The sequence below is a fragment of the Lottia gigantea genome (genome assembly GCF_000327385.1).
Source record: "Lottia gigantea unplaced genomic scaffold LOTGIsca_153, whole genome shotgun sequence".
Taxonomy (NCBI): Eukaryota; Metazoa; Mollusca; class Gastropoda; family Lottiidae; genus Lottia; species Lottia gigantea.
Window position 1 is genome coordinate 50986 of NW_008707846.1, and position 21331 is coordinate 72316.

At 33.7% G+C, this 21331-nt stretch overlaps 1 protein-coding gene across 1 annotated transcript in view; it reads right to left on the minus strand.

The window, feature by feature from the left end:
* Positions 1-17708: 17708 nt before the first annotated feature.
* The window catches only part of LOTGIDRAFT_173242 (hypothetical protein), a gene marked incomplete at both ends in the record, with an annotated part of 50715 nt that continues 47092 nt past the window's right edge, over positions 17709-21331 (minus strand). The window contains 2 exons of the mRNA XM_009050708.1: positions 17709-17721; positions 18832-19039. Of these exons, the coding sequence (XP_009048956.1) occupies positions 17709-17721; positions 18832-19039 (221 nt within the window). The remainder of the gene's footprint in view (positions 17722-18831; positions 19040-21331) is intronic.

Below are 21331 nucleotides of genomic sequence, written 5' to 3' on the forward strand. Positions count from 1 at the left end.
CAGACTATTGGCAGTTAATAAAATAGAAAAGCTCCTATTATCGTGATACGTGGGGTCCTGTGAATCTTCTATTCAGTCATGCCCCCATGACTTCTATCTTTGGCACCGATGCCAGTTAGTTCCAGTCTGTGATCAGCCCGTGTTGTCATTTTCCCAGTGTTTGTGTTTTACCCTGATGGTGTAGCTGAAAAATGGAAATATGTTAGTTTCTATCTGTCTATTGAGGTCAGCTGGTAGAAAAGATCTTCGTGAACGTAAGTTTTTATCTTTGCAAATCCTCATGTATGACAAGAAAGCTGGGAAAATGAATGAATAGACGAGAGTTGAATATATCCACTGGCTACAGAACTGTAAATGATTCGTATTAAAAGTTTTGTCAGTTCATTATTAAAGGGAAGTAACTTCTATTAAATTCATAATTTTAATTGTCCTGATTTATGATGAAGGCGTGTGCAAAGTGTCGTGCTCGTGTTCCGGGAATTACGTCTTTCTGATTACTTCCGGTGTCTGTGGTTCTTGTAATTAATAAAACTCGTGGCCAGGCAATCCTTTTACTTCCCTAAATACCGGTATCGTTTAAGTTGTGTGGTCTAGTGTTTATGTGAAATGAACACGATTTTCAACAATATGCTAACCTGCTTTCATTACACTAAAATTTTTTAAAACAATAAATCAAAACTTAATTAGATCATGATAGTTTAATCATAAAACAATACATTTAAAGTGGAGAATGGATATGTGAAAATAATTGGATTTATCTCCCTTTACTTAAAAAACATTTTACACAAGTGGTCTGGTTTTAACGAAGATGGTATCTGAAGTATTTGGTTTCGTTTCTATTTTGGTTGACCAGGGTTGATGACTATTTGACGCATTGCATATTGACCTCGTATCCTTTTGTCGATTTGAATGACCCAGAATGACCATTTAATTTTGTGGTGTTGTACATCTTATGCTTATGGATTATGATCTGATTAGGCCAGGGGGTTTCAACCTTTTTCTTTCTATTACCTTTTACCTTTCAGGATCCTTGGTCGATTTCATCAAAAAAATTTCTTTTTTTGACAAATTCGGTATGAGGCATTGGCCTTATTTTCCTCAATGTAGTTACAACCTTGCTCTCAATTTCTTAATCGACGTAAAACTCCATTCATTTCATTTCAAAGTCTTAATAACATGTTTTTGTAAGCCAGGAAATTCAGTTAAATACCTTATGGCGTTTCTCTGGTAAAAATATTCCCTAAACTCCTAGATATGTTTACTAATGCCAAAAACAATTATTTTCTACGATTTATTCTCGGAGGATCAGCCACTGCTGCTGAACATGGTAAACAATTACAAATAAGTGTAGGACAAATCCACAAGGGATGTCCATGGTAACAGGTTTAAGTAAATCATTAATTTAGTGAAATAAGTTATACAACAAACATATAAGTTAACTGTAATAGTGATTTTTATTTTTTAAGATAGGAGATATTGAGAGCTTTTAAGAGTGTATGTCCTACTTATTCATTGTCGAACGTGTGACGTATAAGTAACGGTGGGGATAAACGATGTACGTGTCCAGTACGGTGTTAGGTGCGGAATTAGCGATACAGTAGAAAATAGTAGAAGCGAATAGTGTCAGCGCCATGTCCGGACCCGTACCTCGTGTGTTCACTTATTCTATTTTCTACTGTATCGATAATCGCACCTTTACACGACCTACATCAATCATAACACAGATGTTTTACTTAAGTTGTTAGCTTAAAAAAATTATTACCAAAAAGTTTTACCTATAACTGACTGATAAACAGGATCCTCGTGAGTCTTAACTGATAACCTTGTAAAATCATTAACAAAAGGTTTTATCTATAACTGACTAATAAGCAGGATCCTCGTAAGCCTTTACTGATAACCTTTCAAAAGGGTCGTACATAAACTTAATAAAGTCTTCCTAATTTTGACGTTTTCGGTTTCTAATTATGGTTTTGTAATTCCATATGATCTGTCATTATAACATAAAACCAAACTAATTAATTATGATTAGGTATTAAAACCTGCTTTCTATTTGAACCGAGGAATTATTGTTATTATTTCATTTTTAATTGGACAGCTTCGCCATTTATTTGACTAATTGTACCTTAGTCTTAGAAACGGGATATTTTTTCCTAAGCTCACAAGTAATAATGGTTACAGCTCTAAGTCGAAATCTGAGCCTTTAAAACCATACGTGTCAATAATTATCTGCGATTGAAAGTTGAAATGATGAGTTGTCTTTTCGTGAGGCTCTGCGAAAAGATATTAAAAACTAGATATATTTTTAAAAGGAATTATGTGATTTTCGTATATTTCTAGTATTTCTAAAGACTATTTACATATATTCAAGAGCGAAATTACCCCCCCCCCCTCCAAAAGGCGAATCTGTGCCTTTAAAGTGTACAGCTGTGGTCAGTTCCGATCGCTTCATTAAAATTCCATTAATACCAAAATGTCATATCAAGTTAACCACTCGTGGTAATGATGCTAATTGTTTCCAAGGTTACAGAACTGGTCAGCATTCCTGAGAGTAAATGGATTGCTGATAATGATAGTTGTCACACCTGATACTTGTTTTGCTACTACTACCAAGAGATTTGAGAAAAGTAACTTAAAATTGTACCGTCAGACATCTAGTTCAATAGTGTTCTCAATACAAACAAACTCGTTGTAATATATACACCAAATAAACAATATAAATCATGTAAACTCTCTGAAAGGCATACCGCATTGTAGATTGTTAGCTGGTGTTCTATAACAGTCGGAATGCCTTGACAACACCTCCAGTAGTACTTATCATTGTGGTACTATCGTTTCTTCATCCATATTTCGTAGCATTTTTATTTCATTGTACTATTATTGCTTTGCTATCCGAACTGTTTGCCCTTCATAATTACAGGAATATTACGAATTGGTATTATACCTTGACTCTAATAGCTTTTTCTTATGTCACGTTTGCTACGCTAACAAATACAGCCAGTCAGAGGCCTTGACGAAAGAGAGACGCTGCAGCTGGGGCGAGTTTCTTGAAGTCGAGGGTAGTTGAAGTAGCATAGCAATCAGTAAAATCTGGTCCAAATGGTCATGTGAAATCTGCTTCTTGATTTGCTCTTTATGATGTCCATGTGGCAAAATAAGGACTCGCATTATTATATTTTGAATTATTATTATGATTTGTTGGATTTTTTTGTAGTAATGTCACCAGTTTCAATTTACTATTTTAAAAATGAATCAAGCTAAAAGTGCGAATTCTTGAACAAAATATCTTCAGGGTTTAAAACCTTTTTCATATTTATCTTAGTCATTTAACGCCTAGAACGTTTCATCTATTTCAATCTTGATAATTTTGTCGTCTGATATCTCAGGCCTATTTCCCGCTAAAATAGTATTTATATATCAATTTATGTGAAATAATGGACTAAATTTCATATTGCTGGAAACTGTCTGGGTAGACTATGGAGTTAAAGAAAATATTGATATTGTTCTCGAACGACTCTTTCCTGATCGTCAGGGCAAATTATAGCTTCCTCGTAAACAGTCCAAAGATGTACTTTGGGGGCTGTTTGGTCTAGGCCTTTCTACCAATGCTCCTTGGAGTATTCATTTCCAACAAACAAATATTATTGTCGAATGATGCTACATCGTGGCACCCCATGAACAAGCCAAAAAGTCCATGATCAACTGATAAACAGAATGTACCGAAGAACTGATGTAGTTATCGATTCGATGTCCATTTTCTGTTTTGAGCCTGGTTCCATCCTGTCCTTGTGGCGAAGAGAGAGAGAAACACAGGAGGTGTTGGGGGAGGGGATTTGTTGGCATGGGGAAAAAGTCTAGTCGATCGATAGGGAAAAAAACCCAAAACAGGTCCATTGTGCTACAGGCTGTGGAAATCGAAAGAGAGTGTGATCCTGTCCTGGTAAAAAATTTCCCTTATTGCATACTGCATGGTGTTGCCTGTCTTCGTTATCCCAATCTGGTAGTAGTACGGAATTTGCCATTCAGTCTTCAGCGATGCAATCCATGATCAGCTGATAAACAGGACACCGAATAACTTATGTTGTTGAAGCCAACGTCCTGTCTTTGTAATTCTCAGATACAATTCCTGTAATAATTATAATCATAGATGGTGTGATAACTTGGTGTGAAGATTCTGTTATAGTTATAGTGCCTCACAATTATTATCAGGTTAATAATTCATAATAATAATAATTATTGGACGTACAGATAAAAGGTGTGTCAGATGACACAATTACAGAAACGGTAAAAGCTATGTGAGTTGAGTGTCTTGGTGTTCCGGAAGAGTGAGTGGGGCCGGGCTTGGAGCAAGTGGACACAGAGTTTTCAAGAGGGGGCATTAAATAATTTAATGAAATTTGAAACGGAGAGGTGGTGACTGGTAAATCAGGGCCAGCCTATTTGTTTTAATGAAACACTGGCCCCTCCCCATTTCCCTGTATGTAGTATTCCATTAATTTGGCGGTTATAGAAATGTGAGAACACCCAAGGTGAATGAGAGAACAACAATAAATCTATTTGTCAGAATATATAATTTATCTTAAAAACAATACACAGTCAGCCTTGGTTCTTTACATGACGTCATTTTCTTTGTTACGTCGAACAAATGGTGGCTTTGTGTTCCGATCTCGGTCAGCGTGTGAAAGTCCGATGACCTTAAATAAGTCATCTTCACCCGACCAAGCTGTAAATGGGTACAGATAATCTGGGAGAGACCAATGCCAATAGATTTGACCAAGGCCCAGCTGGTAGAAAGGATCTTTACCGTACATAGACCTTGGCCTATTTGAAGCCATTAGTGTAAATATATTCTCACTAGACAGTGTCTAGAGGATAGTTTAGATCAGACCAAGTTTATTACGTAGTTAGACTCAGTGTTATACAGTCCCTGTCTTGAACTATCTTGAACTATCTAGAACTATCTAGAACTATCAAACTATTTGAAGCTATAAGTGTTTGTAAATATATTCCGACTAGACAGAAAAACTCATATCCTAAAAGAGGATCTCTAATCTAAATTCAAAAGCGATTGGCAATAAATTATTAAGTATCTCACGTTATAATTGAAACCAATGTGGAAATTTGTTGAATAATATTGAAACGGGAAGTAACAACTGAATACTAATTTGAATTTGACGTATGTTGGTCTTTTGTGGGATTCGACTTTAAATCTTTTTAGTTACATCGTTAAATTCCAAGCCGCTTCCTAATTAAAATGATTTAACTTTTTAATGGAATATTCACCTATCTAGAATTCAAATTACGAAGTGTCGGGTATTTCACAAGAGAGTTGTCTACTGCAAGAATCCAGTTTTCAAATCGAAGGCTGTAAATTAATCAGAAAAAGGCGATTCGTAGATCAAGAACTTTGGGAAAGCTCAGAATTTGAATTATAACTCGAAATATGCTGGAACTTGTATAAAATCTATACAAAAACCGTACGGTCCATCTTTTCTGCACACCATTCCGCTCTGAGCTGTCAATGTACCCAAATCTACTTGATGAGGTTGTATTGACGAGTTGTTTTCTATTCAATCCTGTTTAGTTTTCTCTGGTTATGGCTAATCAAGTAAATGATTTACAATTTATTCAAATCTTTGATTATTCATACTTTTTTACTTTAATCAAGAAGTAATTGTATTTGTAATTGTATTGATGATCAGCGTATATAACTTCAATAAAGACAAGCTAATTAAAATTAGACCAAACTTTTGCCCGTTTTTTTTTATTAGCTTTTATTTTTAATATAGCAACTTCAGTTAGAGTCTTAAGACGGCCTTCTTACACATTCCTCTGTCTGATAACACCACCACAAATGTCACAACCGTCACAAAATGCCAGAGTTGAAGAGGGCATGAATTTGATTGGCTTACGGTGACATCAAACAGACAAATGTTAAAGAAGGCTGTCTTAAGACCCTAACTTACACTTACTGGTCTCTTCAATTCTATCAAATTATAGATTAAGATTCACGTGGCTTCTTCTGAAGATTTAGGTATTTTCTTTAGATGTCGTCCAATCGCAAATTTTCCTGTTTAGTATAAGCTTATTAAAAACCTCATTTTATATGGACTTGTAATACAGGTCGATGTCCCATAAAAAGTGTCCTGAAGTCTCTCGCAATTGCTTGACATCCGATTAAATGAATTGTTTTTGACGTTTCACCTATTGCCTGTACATTTCTTCAGACCCAGAGTTGACACCAGATTGCAGTGTACTTCATTACTTCGATTAGGATAGCTGTTGAATTTGTGGACATTGGCTGAAGGTACCATGTATTTATAGGATACATTTAATTTAAATGTCATTCAATCCATACCGGAGCCTCGGAACATTGTTCTTATTAGTTTCTATCATGGGAGATCTAGCCATTGGTATGTAATTTGGGAATAGATATTATGAATTAGCTATATTTGAACATCACACCTGGATAAAATGTTACGGAAGAAGCAACTCGCATAACGGAGCAAGATTTTTTATTTATATATGGATGAAGACATTAATGTCCGTTTATTAAAAGGTCGGCACCAAAAAAAAAAGAAAAAAAAACATTTGATAAACATCACATAAGAGGGCTGGCTGAAAAGTTCTAAACCTAACTGTAAGACTCGTACCAAGTCGATAGTTTTATGTAATGTGTTTATCGATTTTGTATTGGCCAACGACATATCAGTTATTTTCCTTTATTTTCTTTAAAATTAATTCTGTTTGAGTTTCATTGTATACCTCTCAAACAATTAGGTCAACCATTGAATTATTCGATTTAATTTTAATTAAATAGTTAACACAATGATATATAGATTTAATAAGATAAATAAGACTCATTAATCTAGTCTTAGTATTCTATCAACTAGTACTTTATTTCAGATTAATGGATGTTTAGCAGGGAAATATACCATTTAAATTCCAGACTAATTCTGCTTGCGTCTATCAAGTAATTCTTATTTTATTAGCCTCTGTCGCTGAAATATATTAATAGGCAAGTCAGGCATTCTGAACTTTTTAACCTTTCCAGTTTAAAGAGGCAGTATGCAAATTTTTCATTATTAAAAACGATGTAAATCATACCTGAAAATATTTCTAATATATGAATTTTCATCTATGTAACTACTAAATTTGTTTTAATAGGGTTTATACAAAAACGAATTTTATTAATTTTTAAGGAAGCAGTTTCAACAAATTTAAGCCTCTTCATTCTATCGTTATCTTTAAAAATTATTAAGTTGATTGTATTATAATTGTGGAAGGACAAGTAAAAGCCTTTTTTCTTTCATGATGTTCATTTCAGAAAACTCCGCACAAGCAAGACATTTCCTTTTAATCAAAATCTAATCCAAAGCATTGCACAACTGAGAGTATTGGACTCCTTCAAAGAGAAGTACCATCAGGTGTTTTGAAAAGAGTAAGCATGGTCTGCTTCGCGCAACACCCGCCATTACTATATAGATCAAGAGATATAATCAGATCAATTTATGTCTGACCAAGACTATATGAAGAGTCTTTAGAGGTTAACACTCTCCCTAGAATTGTCCACCAATCGACACACTTCACTGTCATAGTTGCTCAAATTCAAACATACTGAAAGCTTTAAACCTTACTTTGAATGGTACATTTTTATGTTTTGTATATTTTTGCAGTATAATCAAATTTAGACCAAACTTTCCTTCCGTTCATTTATTGGCTTTCATTTGTAATATAGCCACTTCAGTTAGGGTCTAACGACAACCCACTTGAACGTTCGTCAAATTAACTTGTTGACCTAACTCGATGACGGCTGCTTTAACCAATCAAATTTCTTTCTTCCCTCCGTAGCGCCGGCATTTTGTGACGCAGTATTTATCAAGTTAGGATGTTTTTAACTGCTGTGGCCATGCGTTACACTAAAACGTGGCTGGTTTCAAATAATTGAAATATAATCAAGATTTGAAGACATACTGTAATCTGATTGGCTAATGAAGATAGATTTGAAATGGATTTTTGTCACTGACCAATTAAATATCCTAAATTAAATTTTTCTGTCACGAGTCAATAGAATTTAAGTAATTTCTTTCTATTTTCTGTTTTTAACTTTTCTTTAACCATCCTTTAACTTACAAAAATAAAAGAATATATACCAGAGCAATTCCATTGGGTACCCTTGAACAAACAGATACCTTAAAATTATATAAGTACGAGGAAGAAGAAAGATAATTATACCAGCTGTCAAATCGATCTGGAATGAAATTGGCAATATGAGAAATATAATATTCATTAAATGCAAGAAAATTGGAGATGTCTGGATGCTTGATAAAATTAAACGAATGCAGTGGTCTAAAAATCCCGTCTAAAGAGGTGCGCATTGATAGATCCTAAACAACGCTACGTATGTGGGGCCATTCAAAACACCACCCATCAACTCACAAGCCGAAATTTATGTCAATTAATTCGTTTTTCTTACCTATGTGTCCGACAAAATCTGGTCTAAAAACTCTGATCTAGAGAGGTGCGCATTGATAGATCCTAAACAACGCTACGTATGTGGCGCCTACTCAAAACACAACCCCATCCCCCACTCACAAGCCGAAATTTATATCAATTAATTCGTTTTTCTTAACGATTAAGGCCCCTTCAGTGGAGCCAGATGTAATTGGGCATTGATTATTTGGACAAAAACCAGGTGTTAGACGAGCCCTCTGGTCAATAGATATTAATTGATAATGATAATGATTAATATTATATAATAATATTCTTGTCTTTTACTCATATTCAGAAAAGTAGGACTTACAAAATCCATCCATTTCATTTCATTTCTTACTCATTCATTAGCTGTTACCACTATATCGTCAATATGTTGTTACGGATTTCGGGTTTCGTTTTGCAGTTAGTACTTGGTTTATTGATTGACAAGTTTGTCAAACGAAGACTGTAGTAAGTTATCTAGGATGTTCTTCTTATACTACTACATGTATTTATCTGTATTATCGTGGCATGGAGCTATGTCTTCAAATAGTTCCTCAAAAGAAATATCCTTAGCTGCTACCAATGTATTTTTAAACCACCATTATGATTGTACTTTTCATGTACTTTATATGCCGGATTACAGAACAATTTGAAATCACTCTAATAATCCATGAACTCTAATCATACTGCCATTCTGCCAATTATGGAATATATATATATTACAATCATTTGCTTTTTCATATCAGACAGCCTCTTTTGTAGCATTTTTGCTTCCGGTTGTTATGTCAATTTTTCTCTTCAGAATAAAATAATTTTGTAAGATTTATCTAAAAGTTTCCTCATTCCATTCGGAGACCAATAATTACTTCATTTCCTTTATAGGTTAGATATAATCATAAATTTACAATATGTAAGAAAACCAAATACAGGATCTCTCAACGGAAATAACAGACAAAATCCAATAGAAAGCGACCGAAAATATGAGAAACTTTTTATTAGACCATTGAAAATCTTGAAAATGTCAAGAGTCTGAGAAAAGACTTGAGAAAATTGAAATACATTACGGTTGCTAATTTACGTGACTTATAAAAGTACCTTTTCGCTTATTAATCACGTTTATCATATACCCAACTTGCTTACATAATCATCAAAAAAATATCGGCCAACGTTTTATGTTATTAACCGAACATGTATCATTATATGGTCTGTTTCATGATCAAAGATGAGTAAAAGTAGGTATGATAACAGAATTTGTTTGGTCAGATATAAATTGAATTGATTATATCTCATGATTTTAGCAATTGTAGTAGTGGCGGGTGTCGAAGAAGACTATGCTTAGTCTTTTCGAAACACCTAATGATACTTCTCCTTGGAGGAGTAACTTCTATACAGATTTTACTGTCGATTTTGTAATATTTTTGGATGAGATTTTGAGTAACGGAATTGGTTTGCTTGTATAGATTTTTAGCTAGACGAAGGGCGTGGTCATCCTCCTCCGGAACATCTTATTGACTGACTTTCTCTACTACCCTTTCTAGGGCCATTAAGGTATTCCATTTTCAAGGAAAATTTGGTAACAGCATATAGGCGTTTGGATTGGAAAGAACCAAGGTCCCATGTCCCTCGATAGAAGGAAATCGACAAACACTATTGCAGCTGTCCTGGCAAATTTTCCTTTGGGTTTTCTAAATGTATGAGTAGTTGAAGATAGATTTCGCATTTATTTTACCCTATCGTTTATTCTGGCTTGAGGAATAAAATTCTTTGTTCCTTCGTTTAAATAACTTGTTTTCAATATCTCTGACAACTAGTGTATTTGATGTTTAGATTTGAGTGCCGGGTTTTGGCAGGTCTCGTTCACACTCGCGCTGTAGTTGCCTAATATAGCCACATTAAGACGAAACATAAACCTTAGAAGACTGCTTACATTTGTGCTCAAAGTGTCTTGTGTCAGAGTTAATTAATAACACTTGTTGATAATTAAGGATTAAAATTAAAGGAATACTACCTCTACAATAAATAAATAAATTTAGATTTCGCTCAAATTTGACCAAGAGAGAGTATTTATTTATCAGTGATCTTACCTGAATTATGACTTTAAACCAGGTTCTAGAAATCAAACAATATAAGTAATTATCCATAAAAATAATTATTGAAATACGCTTTAATCTTTTTTATGTTCATTTTAGGAGTATTCTACGGAGCCCCTAAGGCGCAATTTTCCATACTTTTATAAAATATTTCGTTTTAAAGAAATAATTAATTCGTTTAAACGAAATATTTTATAAAAGTACGGAAAGTTGCGCCTAAGGGGCTCCGTAGGGTATTCCTTTAACAGGTTGCTTTTAATCTCGTTTTATACAGCTTGAAATGACTCTTTGATCAAATTTTGTCTGTTGACTATTTGAAATTATAATTAACTTTGCGATTTCAATTATCAATAAAACACAAAGGACTAGACTGGGCTGAACATCTGAGAAATTTTTTTTTGATCTTTTTTTTTGATCAAACTTATGTCTATCAACAACATGTATTTTATTGTTATTGAATATATATATAACTGCTGTCAAACTTGATAAATTTCTTAAAGCCAGAGAAATGTGGTTTTTAAAAATAAATAATGAATAGGCAATGATTACCTCCATACCTGCTTATTGTTTGTCGGTGCTCGAGACCATTGTGTTAACGCTATCTTATCAGGACTCAGACCACTATAACTTTTATAGAAATGATTGTATACGAAATCCTCTTTTCCGAAATCCTCTTTTCCCCTTCATTTTGGCTTTTTTCATGCCTTTTTTCGACTAATTTTTTATCTAAATTTGGAATTTGTCTGAAATTTCAGATTTTGTGAGTTGATGAGAGATATAGGATAATTATAGTCGTTTTGTGTTTAGTGACAGTCAAGTGGATGTTGATAAAATGTAGTGGTCTACTTTCAGTTTGGCTAGCTCAAAATTTTCATGGTCATGATATATTGAATTTTTGTCCAGAAACTCAAGTATTGGCCAGGCTTCCATGTGACATATTGGAAAGTTCTCAACGAGATTTCTCGAACACGTTATAGAAGGTTGAATTTCGTGATTTAACATGGAAACAGATGGCAAATGAAATAACGGCCTAAATCTTGTCTTTACTGGCTGGTATTTCAACACTCTTTAAAATGGGAGAATCAAAACTTCATGGTCAACAAAGTGAAAGAAAAAGATAACATTATTTTGTGATAAATTTATTAAAAAATAATTTGATAATTTTATAGAATGCTGTCGGCTTTCAACAAATTTCAATATTTATATACAAATCACATGAGTATAGAACAATAGGCATTACCTTCTTAACAATCTACAAAATTGATGGGACATAATCGTCTAGTTAGTGGATATAAATCAGGCTGCAATCTGACGAACAAATATCTCACAAAATGAATTTAACTTTCGTAAATTCTATTTCAGAATTCTAAACAGATTGACTGTATAGACAGATTGACTGTATAGACAGATTGACTGTATAAACAGATTGACTGTATAAACAGAGATTGACTGTATAGACAGATTGACTGTATAAACAGATTGACTGTATAAACAGAGATTGACTGTATAAACAGATTGACTGTATAAACAGAGATTGACTGTATAGACAGATTGACTGTATAAACAGATTGACTGTATAAACAGATTGACTGTATAAACAGAGATTGACTGTATAAACAGAGATTGACTGTATAAACAGAGATTGACTGTATAAACAGATTGACTGTATTACAGACTGACTGTATAGACAGATTGACTGTATAAACAGAGATTGACTGTATAAACAGAGATTGACTGTATAAACAGATTGACTGTATAAACAGATTGACTGTATAGACAGATTGGCTGTTTAAACAGAGATTGGCTGTATTGACAGATTGAATGTATAAACAGCTTGACTGAATACACAGATTGACTGAATACACAGATTGACTGTATAAACAGATTGACTGTATAAACAGAGATTGACTGTATAAACAGATTGACTGTATAAACAGAGATTGACTGTATAAAAAGATTGACTGTATAAACAGATTGACTGTATAAACATATTGGCTGTATAAACTGATTGACTGTATAAACTGATTGACTGTATAAACTGATTGACTGTATAGACAGATTGGCTGTTTAAACAGAGATTGGCTGTATTGACAGATTGAATGTATAAACAGCTTGACTGTATAAACAGATTGATTGTATAAACAGATTGACTGTATAGACAGATTGACTGTATAAACAGATTGACTGTATAAACAGATTGACTGTATAGACAGATTGGCTGTTTAAACAGAGATTGGCTGTATGGACAGATTGAATGTATAAACAGCTTGACTGTATAAACAGATTGACTGTATAAACAGATTGACTGTATTACAGACTGACTGTATAGACAGATTGACTGTATAAACAGATTGACTGTATTACAGACTGGCTGTATAGACAGATTGACTGTATAAACAGAGATTGACTGTATAAACAGAGATTGACTGTATAAACAGATTGACTGTATAAACAGATTGACTGTATAGACAGATTGGCTGTTTAAACAGAGATTGGCTGTATTGACAGATTGAATGTATAAACAGCTTGACTGTATAAACAGATTGACTGTATAAACAGATTGACTGTATAAACAGAGATTGACTGTATAAACAGATTGACTGTATTAAGGACTGACTGTATAGACAGATTGACTGTATAAACAGAGATTGACTGTATAAACAGAGATTGACTGTATAAACAGATTGACTGTATAAACAGATTGACTGTATAGACAGATTGGCTGTTTAAACAGAGATTGGCTGTATTGACAGATTGAATGTATAAACAGCTTGACTGTATAAACAGATTGACTGTATAAACAGATTGACTGAATACACAGATTTACTGTATAAACAGATTGACTGTATAAACAGAGATTGACTGTATAAACAGATTGACTGTATAAAAAGAGATTGACTGTATAAACAGAGATTGACTGTATAAACAGATTGACTGTATAAACAGATTGACTGTATAAACATATTGGCTGTATAAACTGATTGACTGTATAAACTGATTGACTGTATAAACTGATTGACTGTATAGACAGATTGGCTGTATTGACAGATTGAATGTATAAACAGCTTGACTGTATAAACAGATTGACTGTATAGACAGATTGACTGTATAGACAGATTGACTGTATAAACAGATTGACTGTATAAACAGATTGACTGTATAGACAGATTGGCTGTTTAAACAGAGATTGGCTGTATGGACAGATTGAATGTATAAACAGCTTGACTGTATAAACAGATTGACTGTATAAACAGATTGACTGAATACACAGATTGACTGTATAAACAGATTGACTGTATAAACAGAGATTGACTGTATAAACAGATTGACTGTATAAACAGAGATTGACTGTATAAACAGAGATTGACTGTATAAACAGATTGACTGTATAAACAGATTGACTGTATAAACATATTGGCTGTATAAACTGATTGACTGTATAAACTGATTGACTGTATAAACTGATTGACTGTATAAACTGATAAACAGATTGACTGTATAAACAGGGATTGAGATTGGCTGTATAAACAGATTGAGGCGTCGTCACCACAAATATAACTTGCTCAAAATGATGTCAGCTCTCTAGAATACCTCATCCCTTTAATACAATTTGTTCAGATTCATATCACTTAGAAATAACAACAAAAGATGGGGAAAAGTATAACGCGTTCATTAAAAGATGTTCTCAAATGTCTAGGCCTACTAGGAATCGTCCGAAAAGTATCTATCTTTTTTGTGCGTCTCAAATCAAATCAATTCAAATCCATGTTAAATCTAATTGCTTTTAACCAATTCGGAGAAAATGCGTTCAATTTGTAGAGCTAGATTAAATTTATTGATCCAAGTGAATGGAGTCATCTTTCCATACTGGTCTGAATTTTCTAGCTACAAGTATCATAATCCTATCTTTTTTTCTTGTTTTAGCGTCAGTAGCCAATTATGTTGAGGACCAATCCTTTTTGGATTAGGTTACAATTTTGATTTTGTTTTTGATACTTCTCATCGAAATGTTTTTAATTAATTGTAATTTCAGTTAGATTGGTAGTGAGGAAGAGGCTCATAAGACTACATTACAATTACATTGTCAAATATCACAGTTTTAAATTAATAAATTTAGAAACCTTGAAGATAAAATGTAAAATTTTATCCTATTACCATAAAGCGCAATACGTATCTATCGTGACCCATGTATCGCAATACATATCGTATCGTGACCCATGTATCGCAATACGTATCGTATCGTGACCCATGTATCGTAATACATATCGTATCGTGACCCATGTATCGCAATACGTATCGTATCGTGACCCATGTATCGCAATACGTATCGTATCGTGACCCATGTATCGCAATACGTATCGTATCGTGGCATGATATGCGATACCCAGCACTAGGTCGCATTTGAGAACTTCATTTTGAACATGAGCTAGCATGTGGATACAATCGTGCAGTTGTGCATGAAAACAATCGATCATTATTAGAGGCACGTGATGTGTTGAGCATTAAATTAAGTATACGTCCACGACCTAGATCTCTGTATTTTAGATATTGGCAACCTTTGGTGGGACGACATCTACTTTTCTGGCGAAGTTTTTTTTATTGATAAAGTGCCTAAATATTTTACAGGTGATAGCTATCCAGAATGATCATATACGTTTCAAAATGGAAAATCAAAAATGTAGTGAAGTCGTCACTTTTAGTGGTTTTAAATAATAACTTACATTTATTATTGTGCAAGTTTGAATGTTCAAACGTGACCTGGATTGAAGACAGTCTAAGAACTTTAATGGTACATCTTTTCTTCATTATAGGGAACCGGACATCGGATTGAAATTTTGAATAAACAGATATCACGACGACCTATTACAGATGAGTTAAGTCTTCTATGACACGATTATCGATTATCTATGTAAGGAAAACGTCAGTTGTCCCACCAAATGCTATCAATATCTGATCCGGCTCGTGGACTAAATTTGCCAGACAAATCTGACTTTACCAGTTCCCCAGGCGTGGTTTATACGGTTGTTGTTTCGTCAATGTTAGGGCCAAATATTTGATGTCATTTTGCAAGGGAATTATTTCAAATTCACTTGATCGCTAAATTTGATAATTTGATAATGACAAAAGCCAAATTTGGCACAACTCCCATGTCTGGCTCTAATCGTGGCGAAATCATGTCCGTTTATCACGACTAAGGAACTGGTGGGACTGGATTTGTCGGGCTAGGGCTATATGTATATAAATAATATAAAACAATACATATATTACAATATGAACAATAACATTGAGATCCCATACATTTGAGTGAATATTTATTTGACATAGCACTGACGGTAGGCGATACATGCAGAACCTTCAGAAATAAACTGAAATCTTGGATTTCTAAAGTTCTTTGTCACTTCTTCCATGCATAGACATGCAGAACCTTTAGAAATAGACTGATTCTTGGGTTTCTAAAGTTCTTTTGTCAATTCTTCCATGCACATACCCTATTTCATTTTGGGTTGTAATTTGAGCCAATCACCCAGGCTCCTCCGATGCGGATCACGGAGAATTATCTTGAAAATGGGTGACTTAATATTATTGCATTTCTATGTCTACTGATCAACAGTGCTGATCTAGAAGTTTCTTTTGTCCAAGCTATAGAATCCACATAAATAGAGTTGCAAAAGATCTGTGCTATTCATAGTTAGTAGTTTGTCTAGCGATTGTGGTTTGTTTGGGTTCTTGTCAATAATTTACATAACAATTGTGTTTCTTTTCTTTATTTTTCTATATCCATCGTCTTAAATGTAATCTAACAAGTTGTCTACTGCAATCCCTTTAGTAGTAATTATCAAAGCGTTTCTCTGGGATCCGTTTCGTTATAACTATGACAAGCGATTGATAGCGAATCCCAAAGTAGAGCAATATGATAACCTCTTCGCGCAGCCGATATCCCACGACAATTCGTCATCGTCTTCAAGAAACGGCTTTCATTGATTGATATAACTTCATTATTACGGAACTGTCGTAAAAAAATGTTTGATCACAATGGAGACGAAAATATAAGAAAGAAAAGAGAAACGAAATTGTAAGCTAATTTTCATTAGATTGGATTGAAAGCAAGACAACTAAAAATCTATCTTATCCAAGACAGGACGCTGCTTGATCAAGACAAGAATGGCAATGCTGAAGGCTAGACGTCTTGCTCGCTGACATCTAGAGTATTGAAGTGGGCGATAGAAGTAATTAGTATGACCACTTGACCAATTTCCCGCTCTATCTTCACAGGCAGACGACATTATCAATGGCAGTTCCAAGATTTTGACATTAGCGATATTAGCTCTCGAATTATTTTGAATATTGCTCAAGCACAGAGGGCAACCTTCTCACGTTCCACACGAATTTCTTCAGATTCAATTCACGTTTTCCGACCTGTCAACAATATCGTGATACCAATAAAATCCGACTTATGAACATCACTTGTACAAAATTGTGGTATTTTGAAATTAGTATAGGGTCTTTTCAACAAAGTGGCACAATTTCCATGTATGTATCTTCTGAATCCATGTGACCTTTATATATTCATTTCCTATCACACTCCGGGATTACCGGAATTCTAGACTTTTCACGGGAAATTAGATTGTTCCACGAAAACTAAACGTCCCAGATGCACATAAAATCCTATAACATTTTTCATTTTCCTGGCTTATAAATGTCATTAGGGTTAACTGTAATGGAAATATTAGTTTCAAATTTGGTTTTTCTAAGAGACTAGGTTCTGTTACATATAAACCTTCTAAATGAAGCCAATATATCAACAATGTATCCTTGAAAGTCGATCGTTTGGCCTTTAAACAGGCTTCGTATATCAATTAGGTATATAGTGAGTTATAACTGACAAAAGATGAGCTTTTGATACTCACAATTCGCCACTGTCTATTTAAATGTACACACTTTACAGTCGAATAACTCAGTCTTTAGCGAGTTGAATTGTCGTCTGCTGTGCGACTAGGTGCTGTGATGTTGAGGCTAGTATCCGGTCCGATGTTAAATAAGATTTTATTTGTTTGTGCCTCCTCAGTACTCCTGGCAGCACTTCCAAGATTTTAAGATTGTTTCTTGCTAATTTAGATAAATAAAATAATACAAGACACTTAATTATCTCATATTCCTACAATAATTAAAATCATCGTCACGAAACAATAACCAAATCACGCTTATGAGACTTTGCAAAACTATTCGTTGACTTTCAAAAGAAAAGAAATATCACCATCAAAAGAACAAATCAAGGCTTCATGGAAAGTTTAAACGGTTTTCGTGGACTTAATCACTTAAAAAAAAAACCTTTCCAAAATCCATGATATGCAGTATCTCGTATTTCGCAATTTACAGACATCCATAAGCATTCAAAATTGTCTTAAAACACAATCATCCCGTGTTGTGAATTTCATAAACACCAAAGGACATTTATTACACCCCAACGCTTGACAATAGTTAATATTAGCTCTACAAAATATGTATTCCGCAGTTTGGAATTCACAGAATCCACGTTTATGTTTTATATACCATCAAAGTTGTTAATATTCGCTCTGGAAACGGTAGCATCCACTGACAGCAAGAAAACATCCAAACATAATATTAAATATTCGCTCTTAAACACTGTAGTTTGGAATTCACCGACGAAAGGGTATAAGATGCCAACAAAATTGTTAATATTCGCTTTGTAATCACTATCACACCTTGGTTTGGAATTCACAGACACGGAGAAAATACGCCTCATATGCCAACAAAATTGTTCTGTAAACAATATAATCCCGTGGTTTGGAATTCACAGACACCAAGAAAAATGCTTTACATACGTACAAAATTGTTGATATTCGATCTTTAAACACCTGGTTTGGAATTCACAAACACCAATACATATTTATTACATCTTACCAATATTGTTAATATTCGCTCAGTAAACAATATAATCCCGTGGTTTGGAATTCACAGACACCAACAACATCCCAACATGTTACAATAGTTAATATTCGCTCTAAAACACTTGAATTCAGTAGTTTGGAATTCACAGACAACACGAAACAAATACCAACAAAATTGTTAATATTCAACCTTTTAACACAAGCAACCCGTCTTACTTACACCAACATAGGTGTAGGCATGCTATATCCCAACAAAATTGTTAATATTCGCTCTGTAAACACCTGTATCACGTGGTGTGGAATTCACAGACACCCGGGAATTCGAATTTGAAATCGACTCAGACAACAAATTGTACCGCTTTGGTACACTGGAATGACTTTCCGAACTACGATAATATACTCGTTCCGAATTTTTATAAGATGATCCAGATTGTTCCGAGTTGGGTCTTGAAATAGGAGCCGGAGAACCACCACGATTCACGATCCGATCCGTTAATTCTGTATCTTTGTTGACACATTGACAACATCTTTGGAATTCTCGTTTGAAATTTATGGTAAACATACCTGGAATAAGAAAAAAATAAAAATAAATAAACGCTACAGGGTGTGTGCTTACAGGAATACATAACCTTAAAATCAGAAATAATTTTCTTAGTTTTTAAAATGTAAAATAATCTAAAACTAGTTGCGAAAAAGGACAAGAAAATATACCAGGAAATAAAATTTGCTTAAAGAAATAACACAGTTATTGGCTCTCATTTAAAGAAGAAATTAGTAAAAGTTCTAAACATCTAGATTTTCTTGTGTTTTTACAAATATAATGGCCCATAAATCATTGAATTCAATGTTTAAAATTATATAACATTATTTAATGTTTGGTGTAATAATAGCACAAATTTCATATCACCTTTAAAAATGAAAATAGAGCATATTAGCTGACAATTATTTGTCTGCAATAACAGATGCCTAAATCGACATATAATGTCGAAGATTAAAGGGATTGTAAAGAGGTCGCCTTTTTATGTGCATCGGAGACACTTTTGACTTCTATTTGAAACATTCCAATTCCTCGTCCGATGCCTGTGGTTTATGCAATTCCAGAAAGAAAGAATTCGTAATAAATCATCAAACCACAAATACATAATTATATATGTTATCTCCCCTTACTAAATGGCGCTATTTCTAACTAAAAATTGCTGACTCATTCACATTTTGCTTCACCGTTGCCTTAACAACTCTTTATTACGTCTTACATTGCTTAGTTTTAACTGATGGGAAGTGATGTATGATATTTGTGTATCCAGAGCGCTAAATATCCTTATTTATGATTAAATGGTCGTTTTTGAATACAGTGAGGCGACCATTTGGTAAATCAAGTTAGTCTAGTAGTGGTAGTATTACTAGACTAACTTGATTTTTGCCTCACTGTATTCGATACCGGTAATTTTATCATTAATACCGAACAGAGACCAATTTACTATAGACATAAAATAATCATTAAGAACACAAGTTATATGGATATACTACTGTTTTATTACATACTACGTTTCGAAACACATACAGGTAACGATATCAAGTAAACGTAGTATGTAATAAAACTAGAAGTAGTATATCCATATAACTTATGTTCTTCATGTTTAACTTGCTGCTTCTATATGTCTTACAAAAATTATAAAATAATCAATATATTTAGCCGCTATCATATATATATTTTTCAATTTTTTGAACAAAATAAATTTTGTTGTCTAATTCTGCATGAAGCATTTGTCTCATTTGCCTTGATGTAGTAACGGCCCTGGCAGATACCAGAGAAGCGGACATTCCGATAAATATTATAGACTTTTGACAAAAAAGGGAGGTAACCTGAAGGAAGTCGTTGTCAGTAAATTATATGTTCGTCTTTTATTTTACTCTTAAGCCACTGTTTCCATTTCCTTGTCTCTCGACCAAAAGCTGTAGTGAACATACCTACAATGTAAAATGAGCCCATCGTTAATATTGCAATCAAAAAACAAAATTTCTAACAGTTTTTTTAATTCCCTTGACAGGCTCACTTTAACATTCAGGTCTAATTCACTAAAGCTTTCGTGGAGATCGACGCCATCTTGAAATTTTCGTTTAAAGGTGAACCTCGAGGAAAACAAAAAAAATAAACAAAAAAAAACATGAATAAAAGAAAAGCTGACAAAATTCAATAAAGAGCTACAGAAAAATAAAAAGAAGAAAAGGAAAAGAAAAAAGGAAAGTACAATATGTATACATGCATTTTACGAAAATTTTCAAAACAGAACAGAGTCATCTGAAATATGAATTATTGAATTAAGGTCATTGTTAGAGAAATTGTAATGGTATAAGAACATACAAGAATACATACGAAGATAGCAAACGTTTGACATTTTGAAGATGCTACCCTCTTCGCTTTGTTGCCTCTCTTTAAAACATTTTTCGAACCTTCCAGTTATTAGCAGTTAAAATCCGACCCTATTTGGGCTGGATAAAATCCACGACGACTATTTGTATCTGGAAAGGTTCATCATTCCAGTAACATGCCATTACATTAATTGCAACTTTCTAAAACAGACGATGGAAAAAAAATTCCCCTCTATTGTCGCCATTTAACAATTTATTAGTTTTATGGCTATCTTACAAAGTAATAGTTGTTCGACACGCATGCGTTGTACACTAACCAAATACGCTGTGTTTCATCTCTACAATTGATGTATTGAGTACTATTTTAACAGTGGTATTTCTATATCACTCTACAATTGATGTATTGAGTACTATTTTAACAGTAGTATTTTTATATCACTCTACAATTGATGTATTGAGTACTATTTTAACAGTGGTATTTCTATA